We start from the raw sequence: 14,538 nt of genomic DNA, 5'->3' as shown, positions 1-14,538 counted from the left end.
TTTCTTTATAATCGGCACCTCCTTATTAATCTCTTTATTTCCTTTTTAAAATATAATGGGTCCTTACTATTCCTTACCACTTTTAAAGGTGCTTATCTGTTTTTACATTCCTCAACAATTGCTTTAAACCCATCCCATAGGCTGTTTACATTTTTATTTACCATTTTCCATTTATCATAATTGCTTTTTAAAAATGTCCTCATTGCCCTCTTATCTACCATATTGTATTGCCTAATATTCCTTTCTAAAACATGTATTTTTAACTGTGACAAAGACAGCTTCATGATCACTTATACCATCTATCACTTCAGTTTCCATGTAGTGCTCGTCTGGTTTTAACAACACTCTAGATTATTTTCCCCTCTACTTGGTTCCATGACTTTCTGATTCAGCTGTCCTTCCCATAATAACTTATTCACCATTTGTTGTTCATGCTTTCTGTCGTTCGCATTCCCTTCCCAGGTAACATTTGGCAGGTTCATATTACCCGCTACAATAACATTCCTTTCTGTTTCGTTCTCCACGTAGCTGATTATCTTATCAAATGATTCTGCATCACTGTCAGCACGAGCCTTGCCAGGTCTGTACACCCCAAAAACATCAAGTTCCTATTGTCTTTAGAGATGAGTCTTTCACTTAGAATTTCATGTAGCTTACAAATTCTTCTTTCATCAGTATAAATACTCCTCCTCCTATTGTTCCTAACCTGTCTCTAAGATAAACACTCCAGTCCTGTGAGAAAATTTCTGCATCCATAATATCACTTCTCAGTCATGATTCAATTCCTGCTACAATATCTCGTAAATATGTATTTATCAAAATACTTAATTCTATTCCTTTCTTTTCAGTACTTCTACAGTTTAACACTAACAATTTTATGTCATCTTTACTCGACTTCATGCTTCCTATACTGACATCACTGTTCCCTGGTCCACCACATTTCCCTGAAAGTACCTCGCTATAACTCTTCTAAACAAACCGCCTAATTTACACGTAGCATTGCAGTTCATACGAAGACCATCTGAGCATAGATCCCTATATCCTACCCACCCATTAGAATCTACAGTTTGCACTCCCAATTCCCCACATACCATTCCATAGTGTCATTTAAATACCCAATCACCCTCCATTCAGTATCCGTCCTGCACAGTATTCCACTGATAACAATCTCTGCTCCCTTAAACTACTTCCGTGCTGCTGTAACCAGATCCCAAACATCCCCAACTATGTTTGTACCTATCCCTGCTTGCCTTATGTTATTGGTACCAACGTGGAAAATTACCACCTTCTCCTTACCCTCCTCCCTTCTATTTTCCTCAACATTTGCCTTAATCTAATTCCTGGATAACACTCTACCCTAGTTCCCTTTCTTCCACATACTTTCCCCACATGCCTAACAATGCAATCGCCCATGACCAGAGCCTAAACCCCACCCTCATTAGATCCCCCCCCACACACTCCTGGTCTCCCATAACTTCCCTGATGCCTGCAGAACTTACTTAATGTTCCCTTTTCTCCCTCTCATTAGCTTGTTTCACCTCTCTCTTTCTATCCTGTGTTCTACGTTTCCATTTCCTACTGGTCCCTTTCCTCTTGCCCCGCCCCACATCCATATTATTTCCCTGATCTCCATCTTCCCTCTGCTGATTTATCTGCAGTGACTTTCCGATTCCCCACCGATAACTCTCCTGGGCCTACTCCCTGTGGAAAACCCTCAACCGTTGTTTTTCCTGACATAAAGACGTTTGCCCACCTGTCATCCACAACATCTCCCCTTCCTTCCCCTCCTTCTCGCCTACTCGCCGTATCCTGTATATTGATTGAGAGAGATCTACCTTCATAGTATAGTAAAAGGGAACATCATAATTGACTCTCTGGAAGCCTAAATGGCGTCAAATTAAAATGTCTGCGACACAGTAACTGAGGTCATATGGCAATGGTGGTGGTGGTGGTGGTGGTGGTGGTGATGATGATGATGATGATGATGATGATGATGATGATGATGATGATGATGATGATTGTTGCTGCTGCTGCTTTTGCTGTTTAACTGTTCAGCTGCAGTATTATTTTTCTTTAAATCAAACTATTGTCCCCACTCAACCTACTCCCTGTGGAAAACCCTCAACCGTTGTTTTTCCTGACATAAAGACGTTTGCCCACCTGTCATCCACAACATCTCCCCTTCCTTCCCCTCCTTCTCGCCTACTCGCCGTATCCTGTATATTGATTGAGAGAGATCTACCTTCATAGTATAGTAAAAGGGAACATCATAATTGACTCTCTGGAAGCCTAAATGGCGTCAAATTAAAATGTCTGCGACACAGTAACTGAGGTCATATGGCAATGGTGGTGGTGGTGGTGGTGGTGATGATGATGATGATGATGATGATGATGATGATGATGATGATGATGATTGCTGCTGCTGCTTTTGCTGTTTAACTGTTCAGCTGCAGTATTATTTTTCTTTAAATCAAACTATTGTCCCCACTCAAACTTCCTTTAACATTGTAACACTATACTGTATAATATAGGAAAAGAAACAACATGGTGTAACCTACCATAAAAAGTGATGAATCCTCTGCTGCCATGATAATGATGATTCAATAAACATTTTATTATTACTTTTTACCTGAACCTGAGCTAAATATCTAGGGTTTTTGAGAATTCAGAATGTCTTCTTGATTTTTATTTAGATTTTAGAAGTATTGTCATAATGCTCGTTATCTCATAATTCCCACTCATTAATATTTTAGTGTAGATGACCAACTTCTGTAATGACCTAATAGCGTGGCTAGATATTTTAGCTTGACTGTTTATTTATTTGTTATTTGGTTTATAAACAGGAAGAATCTAAGGATCATACATTTACCCAATGGTGATAGAACGTTGGCAGACATCAATGACATCATTCCAAGAGAGCACGACGGTCAGCAACTGGGTGGCGCATATAGGAGTGAGCATCTTCGGTATCGTAAGGTAAAGTTGTGGGTGTTGATCCCAAGTCGCCTTGTGCAGACTCAATTGTTAAATTTATACTATAGGGTGATGTTTGGGTTCTATTCAATTAATATATTATTGTGACAGTGATTAGTGCTATATATCCTTGAATCAAGTGCTTGCATAATGCAAAAGAGAAGAATGCATAGCACTTAACACCAATATATTGCCTACAAGATTTTAAAATTACATTGATTTAGTAGGCTTTATACCTACGTCCAGTTGCTGTTCGCATACATAATTTATATGCTCTTGATATAAGCACAAATATGCTGGATTACCTCCAGACTTTTTTAATGGAGTGTGAAGTATTTTGTTACATACTGTATTATGCATACATTTTTACTTGTTACACACAAGTCCCTAGAATCAAGAATAAAGATCATTTGATGAATATATAAGCAGTGTGTATATATATATATATATATATGTATGTATGTATGTATATAGATGATGATGATGATGGCAAAGACTGTATTATAGGGGTTAGCAGAGCGGATTCCTTCCCAACAGGCCTGAGGTCGGTTTCTGACTGTCATTGGTGTGTATACTTGTGGGTGGGTTGAGAAGAAGGAAGCAGCCACTGGTCTGATTCTGATACCTTGGTGATAGAAATATGGTCTTCCTGTTTGAAGTCATCTGGTTAAAATTTATCCTTTTGACAGGTAGCATGTCTTTGTTTGACTAACATATTATAAAGAGTTCTTATGTCTCATCTTTTGTTGCAGTATGGTTCAGTATTTTTCGTCTGCCCACAATGGCAACTATCGAAGATCATGAAGTATGCTTACCTTTGCAAGCATCTTGAGCACCTCCCATTGACAGAATTTGCTAATCACTCAAATGACTTCTGATGTTATCATAGAATGGATTGTCTGAAATGTGTGAAAGATACAAAGGAACAGTAGAAATTGTAAAACACTTCTGCTTCAGAAATACACTAAGCAGTTGTTCGCCAAATATAGCCACACACAATACATATCTAATCATTTATGTTCTCTCACATTTCATTAATGCCAACATTTGCTGCTGTGTCACCATAGTCATTGAAAGTCTCACAAGAAACTTAACTTGGCATCCATTCTGAAGAATCATAAAGAAGAATACAAATCATCTTTCATTTAGTTTTAGTTAATTTGATTTATACATGTTAACTTACAAGAACAAGGTAAATTTTACAAAAATTTTGGTAACAGTGTCATTGACTTGATAGTAATATTTAAAAAATCTAAATAGAGTGGATTTTTAATATACTAAATGACCATGGGGACCTCTCTAACAAGCTCTTCCTCCCAATTAATACAGCAAAGGGCAGCGGATGTTAAAAATGAATCATTCTTCTTCTCTTCTTCTTCAACCTTGGCATCACAGATGTTAAGACGGTGGCCCTTCAGATCTTCTTGGACCAAGTTTTCTTTGGAACAATTTGTTGTATCTTCCATCTGGTCATTCTCCCAGAGAAGTTGGTATGGTAGTCAAGTAGTGTTCATTCAACAAACATGACCAAACCATTGCAGTTGCTGTTTCTAAATGTGTTCTTTGAAGGGTGCATGGTGATAATACCTTTCACAGATGACTTTGTTTCAAACACAGTCGTGTGTGATAATACAGTACTCGGTATCTGACATAGGTACTGTATTTGGAAGAGCTTGAGCTTTTTGAGGTTGGCCATGGGCTCGGCAATCTAGAGGTAGCGAGCCTGCCTCTTATCAGGAGCCCCCAGATTTGATTCCCAACTAGGTCAGGAATTTTTACCTGGATCTGAGGTCTTGTACATGGTCCACTCAGTGTACCTTAAGAACATTGAGGAACTATCTGATAGTGAGGTAGTGACCCCAGTGTAGAAAGCCAAGAATAATAGCCAAGAGGATACATCACACTGACCACATGTTATATTGTAACCTGTAGAACTTCAGGCTGAGCAGGGTTCACTTGGTGGGCCAAGGCCATCAGGGCTATAGCGCCATGGGATTTGTTTTGTTTGGTTTTTGTTCAAGGTTAACTTTGAGGAGTGTCCATGTACCCAGACAGGAGTATCAGGAGGATAAGTGGTCGAATGATGTGATTTTTATTCTTGAGTGTATTATTATTATTATTATTATTATTATTATTATTATTATTCCAGAGGCACCATTTAAGTGAGGCAAATAAGTGGCAACACTTTTACAGTAAGTGCCAGCCTTGTTTTCCTAAATGATGTTGATGACACAGAAAATTTTTCTTGAAGACCTCTTTAAACTCTTCTGGAGGAATTCTCTCAATCTCATGCCAAATATTGAGTTTGTGGAGATTCAGTTCATTGTCTTTTTGGCTGCCCCACGCGTAATGATCACTATCATGCATCGTCGTTTATTCAGTTACTTCACAGGATTGTCATATGAGGTCTTGTCGAAACCATAATTTGCTCCCCTTTCAGGAAACATGTTGAAGATTAACATGGTGTAATTCTCTGGATTCACAATCTCCATAAAAAATATGGGGCTAATAACCCTCTTTGCATTAATAGTACATCACCCAAAAATTCTAGCTCAGAATATTGCGGGTGTAACTGTCTAGTTTCTTAGAGCTCCCAGTAGTGATTGATTTGGGTATTAACTCGCCCACTCAAACAATTTGGCTGTGTGGTACAGGTCATTTAGCTATAAGTTTAATGGGTTCAAAGTTCACCATTGGAAGCCCTGAAAGTGCTTTACTGTGGTTTCCCATTTTCACACCAAATAAAGCCTCCCCCAATCCTAGCCCTTTCCTATCTCACTATTGCTGAAAACCTACCTGTATTATTCCAACGTTAAACAGCTAAAAAGAAAATATATGAGGAAGAAAACTTGCCTGCTTACGTGGAACCAAGGTTTGTCAGAAAGGAACAAATATTTTGTCCACCAAACCACCAGTCCTAGATGGAAAATCCACAGGCAATACGACACTTGGGCAGCTCACTTGACTACTGTAAGTCAGCATGGCATGGAATCCAATCCCGGAATGTATAAGGCATGTGGTATTAATTTTCTTGCATGTGTGAACTAGGTTTATGCTAGATTGTTGCATGGGAAATTAGATGTCTGTCTTGCTGCCAATTAAAGCATTGTACAATTTTATTTATAATCTCTACATTGTGTGTTCATGTTTGTTCTACCTATGGCGATTCATACATTTATTCGCAAAAAAAATTATGTACCATGAAGTAGTTGTCATTTTGCTGCAATGTTCGGTATGCAGTTACATTTCAAACAGACAGTTAGCATAGTGACGTGATTAGTTCAAAGGTTTGCCACTAGAGGCTATGAACCTGCTGCCACCTTTGGCCTTCATAGAGGCTCATAGAGGCCCATGAAGCTACTCGTACGCAGTGGAACACTGTTTCCAATTATGGAAAACTTGTCAACGACTGGACATGCTTCTATGATGCAATCAAAGAGATTTTGTCCAGTTATCATAGTTTGAGAGGGGCATATTTAAAAATGTGTGAGGCTGGATGGTCATATCTACAATTTTGATCAGACTGTTAGTGTGTGTTGGAACCATTGGATATGTGAGAGCAAGTGCACATGGTAGCTGGGCTCAGGATTCCCTCAACTGACCAACAGGAGAAAGTATCATCAGATTCCCCGAGCATGAGCAGATCAACTGTTACAGTGTTTGTCAGCACCATCGTTACAGTCCCCCGTGTCTGTCCACCCATTTCCAGGGACTTGGTAGAAAGAAATTTAGTCTCACAGCACCCAATTACATGCCCTTCCATTGACATCAAGCTGCATAATCTTTGTTTACAGTAGTGTCGTGAACAACAAAGCTAGACTGGTACAGACTGGAACTGGCTTGTCTTTAGTGATGAATCCAAGTTCTCTTTGTGCACTGATAACAGCCTTGTTCTTGTCTGGGGGCCTTGTGGTGAGCTCCTCATCTTGCTTTTGCCATGGCGCAGCACACCACCCCCACTGCTGATGCTGATCTGAGAGGGGTGTCAACGCATATAACAATCAATAACCTGTGGTAGTAATACAAGGGACAGTGATATGAGCAGGACGTAATACAGCCGCATACATTGCTAATCACGACAGGGCTTCCAAGAAGCATTTTCTGGTAGGATTATGCTCAGCCGCACAGAGCAACGGTGTAGCAGCAATGCCTCTGATGTACTGCCACACTTACATGGCCTACCCGATTGCCAGATTTATCGCCCATCGATCATGTCTGGGTCTACACAGGGTGCCAACTATGTACAGCAGCCTAGGGATTTACACAATCTAGATGGCCAATGGCAGCAAATATGGAGAGATATGCCACAGGATATCATACGAAAGCTATATGTCTGCTTGTATCACTTCTTATATCAAAGGTAGACCCACAGAGTACTAGAGTTTCACTTCAACTGTTAAGGGTTCATTACAAGTGACAAATTTCATTATTGGTTCTGTATTGACTTGAAAATTTTTAATATTAAATCTTTCTTTAAAAGAAATTATTTTAATTGGCCCTCCTTTTCAATACGGTCACAGTATTCACTTAATAAATAATTGATTATTATATAAAATTATAAAATATGACTATAATTTCCATTTATAATAAAGTGGAAAAGGTGGACCAATTAAAATAATTTCTTTTAAAGAAAGAGTTAATGTTAAATATTGTTAAGGTTTTTGCAGTAAATTATCATTTTGCCCTGATATTATAATCACTTTCTTACATCAATGTTGCAGTCACCTGTATTAAATAACATGCAATTCTGACAACTACTTCTTGGTGTGCATTTTTTTTTTTTTTTTTTTTTTTTTTTTTTTTTTTTTTTTTTTTTTTTTTTTTTTTTTCAAAATTGTATTTGAGATGGTGTAATGAAGGCATGCATATTGAGTTAATTTGTGAGTTCAGCTATGCTGTCTTTAATATATATGGAAATGAAGGATTTGCTTTAGTCAATTTTCAAGGAATTTCCTTGTTACATTGAAAAAAAATGTCTATTGAACTGATAAAGGAATGTTGGTTATTAAGTTTGGTAAATCATATTTTTAATTGCTTTTGTAACTGTATGAGAATACAAACGCTGAAGTTTGACAAGTATAAATACTCCACTAATTTACTATTTATGTATAAATTTATATCATTATATTAGGTTAGGTTATCATATAAGACAATGACATCATTAGCATGTCAAATTATTCAGAGTAAGGGATTTTGTATCATATAATTTTGTGGAATACTGTAGAATGTTTAATGTTAGTGGAAGTCTGAATGTATAAAGTATTGCCCAAGATGTTAAAACTTGTAAAGTTTAGAGTTATACTTGAAACAGCAATTGGTCCGGTTGGGTTTTTCTTGTACAGTAAGTCATCTTGCACAGCAACAACTGAAAATGTCCTGATATTGAGGATATAGATGTGTGTGTTCATCAGTTTTAAACAAATGAGTAGTGCCTAGTGCATTGTGTGTTGACATCTTAGTAGCCAATTGGAGTGCTAGGAAAGTTGAATTTGAAACTCCACATCATAGATTGTAAGATGCTTGTAGTTCTGTTAGTTGTAGAAGCCTTTCCACTAGACGTCTGTACACCTGGTGGACTTGCTTACAAGGGCTCATATCATGGCGACATAAGACTATTGCAAGGTTTATTGAAGAGGAATATGGAGAATATATTCTACTAACTGTTACTTATTTGCACAGCAAACATTTGACCTGGACATTGTTGTGATGTGCAAGAAATTTGCTTTATTTCCTGCTGTCAAGAATTGTCACTTGCACACATCTTAATTTTCATTGATGCCTAATAATTAATCCATTTCACATGGGGAGAATGATGGTTTGTTCTTGGATGTACGAATGATTTGTTTGCTGCGATAGTTATTCTTTGGCGCATTGATGGTGCTTTAGATCTACAGTTTCGTACATAATATTATATATTGTTTTCCAACATCTCATGATTGTGTTCTTTATTGGCTCAATGTTGTAAATCAATGTTTTGAGCGAGTGATTGGATTTGAGGCGCGGCCTTTGTACTTATTGCATAAAAATCTACTTGTGAAAACTGGTGTCCTAATCTCTACCAAGCAGTGTTTTTGGGATCCATATGAAAAGCACTAACCAGCTCTTAGTAATGGTGATGAATAGCTGTAAGCAGTAAATAGAGTTAGGGACACACTTACAAGGGAACATCGGCAATGGTTAAGTCGCCGATCACGATGAAACTTGAAAAACACATTGAGGTACACGTAAAAATGATATCAGCATCAATTTTGGGAGCCAACATTCATTAGGGCGTTAACTAAGGGGCCTAAAAGTTGCGACATTTCAAGTTCCGCGCGAACAGTGATGAATACCTGCTGGCCAATGCTTAGCCGGCACACTGCCTTGTGCCACACCTCTGCACCTCCTCCCCTCCGCCCCTCCTTCTGGTTCGCCACCCTACGTTTCCCTTCTCCCTGCACCTGCCCGCCTGCTTAGCTGTCGAAAAGAACCGGTGCTACACTTTGCAACATCAGCCTTCTATCAGCCTTCCTCATAACTCTGCTTTGTAATTTCAACATTGTATTAGTCAGTTTACTATTTGTGAAAGGTTTATGAAAACATTTGCGACGATTTCTTAAGCGCAATGTTGTTGAGAGTGTCAAGAATTATTTTTCATCTTCAAGCAAATCACGGAAGTCACGGTGAAGAAGGTCCGCTGAACTTTCGGGGCTGCAGCTTTATGATGCGATTGAGGGTGAGTGTTAAGCAGTCAGCTGTTTTCAGATAGGTTTTGACTCTCATGGGGTGATGTCACTCTGTGTGACATGGGCCGTAATAACGTAGATTGAAGCGTGGTCTTTGGTGCTGCATGTGCAATTTTAGGTTTTAATTTTCAGGACTGGAGTGTCTGATACGTTGATACCGATAACTCTCTCGTTTTTTTTAAACAAACATTTTTGTTCCCTGTTGTTTTTGTCAATACATATAACAACATGTATTTGCATCATTTTTATTTTGTTTTCCAGAGCTTATAAGTTACTGTCTTGAAGGTGACAGTCTCTATTTGGAGGACATTACAAGTTTGACGTACAGGTCTGATCATGTGATATAAATGTTGATTCCCATAGGGAATCGAAATATTTGTTCCGAATGAGTAAATTTATAATACCAATATAAATGGTCGGTTATTGGAGATTATAAATTTTCCAGCCAACTCATTCCTGGTTGCCAGCATTTCACCCCCGTGTACTAGGCTGGGCTCATCAGTTGGTACCTAGCACACCTACCAAGACTCTGGCTAGTGCATACCATGGAGGCCACTTTGTACACTACTTGTAGCCACCGGCAGTGCCAATGCACTATGAGAGACTTTGTCTCATTACCAAAAATTGATGCCTGCTTGGCTATCAGATGATATAAATGTTGATTCCCATAGGGAATCTGAAATATTTGTTCTGAATGAGTAAATTTATAATACCAATATAAATGGTCCGTTATTGGACATTATAAATTTTCCAGCCAACTCATTCCTGGTTGCCAGCGTTTCGCCCCTGTATGCTAGGCTGGGCTCAGGTACCAACTGATGAGCCCAGCCTAGCACACGGGGGTGAAACGCTGGCAACCAGGAATGAGTTGGCTGGAAAACTTATAATGTCCAGGTCTGATCAGTCAGAGGAAAACAAAAAGGATATTGAATATAGCGAGCCAGAACCGGGACAAAGCCAAGACAGTGCCAGTTCAACGGACACCGCAGACTTACAGTATAAAATAAGAGCTGTCAACTACCGGAGGAGTGGAAAACGGAAAAATCTGAAATTTGAAACTGTGCAAAAGAAAATCCGTTGTTTGCATAGTGGGGCACAGCTCTCCACCTGGAAAAAGGTAGTGGATGAAGGAGGCTCTCTTCGAGACAAATTTGGTCTTATTGCAATGGATTGCAAGGAAAAATTTGACGCGGAGTTCTGTACGTCCACCATCCATGATGTCACAATCAAACAGTGGGCAATAAAAGTGCTGACTCGCTATATTCAATATCCTTTTAGTTTTCCTCCGACTGATCAGGCCTGTACATCAAACTTGTAACGTCCTCCAAATAGAGACTGTCACCTTCAAGACAGTAACTTATAAGCTCTGAAAAACAAAATAAAAATAATGCAAATACATGTTATATGTATTGCAGAAACAATGGAGAACACAAATGTTCGTTTAAAAAAGACGAGAGAGTTATCGGTATCAACGTATCAGACGCTCCAGTCCTGAAAATTAAAACCTAAAATTGCTCGTGCAGCACAAAAGACCACGCTTCAATCTACATTATTATGCCCCATGTCACGCAGTGTGACATCACCCCGTGAGCGTCAAAACCTATTTGAAAACAGTTGACTGCTTAACACTCGCCCTCAATTGCATCATAAAGCTGCAGCCCCGAAAGTTCAGCAGACCTTCTTCACCGTGACTTCCGTGATTTGCTTGAAGATGAAAAAAATGTTTGACACGCTCAACAACATTGCACTTAAGAAATCGTTGCAAACGTTTTCATAAACATTTCACAAATAGTAAACTGACTAATACAATGTGGAAATTACAAAGGAGAGCTATGAGGAAGGCTGATAGAGTACGCAAAGTGTAGCACCGGTTCTGTTCAACAGCTAAGCAGGCGGGCAAGCACGGGGAGAAGGAAAACGTGCAGTGGTGAACCAGAAGGAGGGGAGGAGGTACAGAGGTGTGGCACAAGGCAGTGTGCTGGCTAAGCATTGGCCAGCAGTTATTCATCGCTGTTCGCGCAGAACTTGAGATGTTGCAACTTTTAGGCCCCTTAGTTAACGCCCTAATGAATGTTGGCACCCAAAATTGATGCTGATATCATTTTTACATGTACCTCAATGTGTTTTTTCAAGTTTCATCGCGATCGGCGACTTAACCATTGCCGATGTTCCTGTGTTAGTAAATAAGTCCAGACATACAACAGGTGGCGGTCTCTAGTTCTTACAAGATAAGTGATTGTGAGTGTTAATAATATAGTTGGGGAAATGCCTCATTGAACCCTGTTTATACAGGGTTGTGGGAATAACTCCCTATCTAATTGCTTAATTCACAATCAGTCAATACTGATTTGCATTTAGGGCAGTCGCCCAGGTGGCAGATTCCCTATCTGTTGTTTCCTAGCCTTTTCTTAAATGATTTCAGAGAAATTGGAAATTTATTCAACATCTCCCTTGATAGGTTATTCCAATCCCTAACTTCCCTTCCTATAAATGAATATTTGCCCCAATTTGTCCTCTTGAATTCCAACTTTATCTTCATATTGTGATCTTTCCTACTTTTAAAGACACCACTCAAACTTATTCGCCTACTAATGTCATTCCATGCCACCTCTCCCCTGAGAGCTTGGAACATATCACTTATCTCACTTAGTTTACAAAAGGAGTATATTTATTACCCCACCTATTCAATACAATTAGTTTTTTGTATTGGATAGGTTAGTACTCCTTTTGTAAACTAAGTGAGATCGCTGTTTTCAATACGGAACAAAAATGAGAGTGATGGTTTGTAACATACCACTTAGTCGAGCAGCTCGTCTTCTTTCTCCCAAGTATTCCCAGCCCAAACTTTGCAACATTTTTGTAACGCTACTCTTTTGTCGGAAATCACCCAGAACAAATCGAGCTGCTTTTCTTTGGATTGTTTCCAGTTCGTGAATCAAGTAATCCTGGTGAGGGTCCCATACACTGGAACCATACTCTAGTTCGGGTCTTAGCAGAGACTTATATGCCCTCTCCTTTACATACTTACTGTACTACAACCCCAAAACACCCTCACAACCATGTGCAGAGATCTGTACCCTTTATTTAGAATCCCATTTATGTGATTACCCCACTGAAGATCTTTCCTTATATTAACACCTAGATACTTACAATGATCCTCAAAAGGAACTTTCACCCCATCAACGCAGTAATTAATTGTGAGAGGACTTTTCCTACTTGTGAAACTCACAACCTGACTTTTAACCCCGTTTATCATACCATTGCCTGCTGTCCATCTCACAATATTATCGAGGTCATTTTGCAGTTGCTCACAATCTTGTAACTTATTTATTACTCTACACAGAATAACATCATCCACAAAAAGCCTTATCTCTGATTCCACATCTTTACTTATGTCATTTATATATATAAGAAAACATAAAGGTCCAATAATACTGCCTTGAGGAATTCCCTTTTTAATTATTACAGTGACAGATAAAGCCTCGCCTTCTCTAATTCTCTGAGATCTGTTTTCTAGAAATATACCAATCCATTCAGTCACTCCTTTGTCTAGTCCAATTGCACTCATTTTTGCCAGTAGTCTCCCATGATCCACCCTATCAAATGCTTTAGACAGGTCAATCGCGATACAGTCCATTTGACCTTCTGAATCCAAGATATCTGCTGTATCTTGGTGGAATCCTACAAGTTGAGCTTCAGTGTAATAGCCTTTCCTAAACCCGAACTGCCTTCTATCGAACCAGTTATTAATTTTGCAAACATGTCTAATATGAAGCTTGGAACTTAAATAGTGGAAACACTGCTGTGGAGACGCTATGCAAAAGAATCTAATATTGTCGCTGATAGCACATGTTGGTTACATACCTACCTTACCTCAGAGCAAATGGACTCGCCCTTCCCACAACACCTGCGTGCTCACATGCGAGGGAAACACAGTCACTTGTGAGCTAGCAGTCTAACGTAATGTTGTCACTAAGTTTTCCAAACAGGAACAAACCGAGCTCAATAGCTGCAGTCGCTTAAGTGCGGCCAGTATCCAGTATTCGGGAGATAGTAGTTTCGAACCCCACTGTCGGCAGCCCTGAAGATGGTTTTCCGTGGTTTCCCATTTTCACACCAGGCAAATGCTGGGGCTGTACCTTAATTAAGGCCACGGCTGCTTCCTTCCCACTCCTAGCCCTTTCCTGTCCCATCGTCGCCATAAGACCTATCTGTGTCAGTGCGACGTAAAACAACTAGCAAAAAAAACAAAAAAAAAAAACAAAACAGGAACAACGGAGTTGGATGAAGGTTGAATGTGCCAGAGGTCATACAGCATGACATTGTCATCAAGGTCTTCAAGAGGCTTGCGGTGAATCTGCATAGATTTACAGAACAGTGGCACATTGGGTAAAAGCCTTCAACGATGGTCGGCAAACTGTGGCGGACATTCATCGGGCAGGTCATCATACGAGCGTCAGTGAAGAAGAAGTGCATGCTCTTGCCACGTTAGTGGACAGTGATCGAAACCAGATGATTCATGAGCTCAGAACTGTTGCAGAGATTCGACTGGCAGTAGACCGCTCCATTCGCACCATCAAGAGAACAGGCTCTGTTAAAGGTATACTACGACTTCCACATTGCTGGCAGCGGGTTATACACAACGCTGGTGACTATATTGAAAAACAGTAAAGGTTGCTAACATGTAACTCTTTTGTATCTATTGTAAATAAATAGTTACCACTATTTAAGTTCCAATTTTCATATAATCAGAAAGAATACCTTCCCAAAGCTTACATGCAACACATGTCAAACTTGCTGGCCTGTAATTTTCAGCTTTATGTCTATCACCCTTTCCTTT

At 39.3% G+C, this 14,538-nt stretch overlaps 1 protein-coding gene across 3 annotated transcripts in view; it reads left to right on the top strand.

The window, feature by feature from the left end:
* LOC136862994 (uncharacterized) overlaps positions 1-14,538 on the top strand; it is a 319,777-nt gene that overhangs the window by 196,475 nt on the left and 108,764 nt on the right. For all 3 annotated transcript variants that reach the window (XM_067139304.2, XM_067139303.2, XM_067139302.2), the window contains exon 9: positions 2,844-2,976. In XM_067139304.2, the coding sequence (XP_066995405.1) occupies positions 2,844-2,976 (133 nt within the window). The remainder of the gene's footprint in view (positions 1-2,843; positions 2,977-14,538) is intronic.

The sequence above is a fragment of the Anabrus simplex genome, chromosome 2 (assembly GCF_040414725.1).
Source record: "Anabrus simplex isolate iqAnaSimp1 chromosome 2, ASM4041472v1, whole genome shotgun sequence".
NCBI classification, from domain to species: Eukaryota; Metazoa; Arthropoda; class Insecta; order Orthoptera; family Tettigoniidae; genus Anabrus; species Anabrus simplex.
Note: the sequence above shows the minus strand (reverse complement) of the source record. Positions and strands in the feature narration are given on the sequence as shown.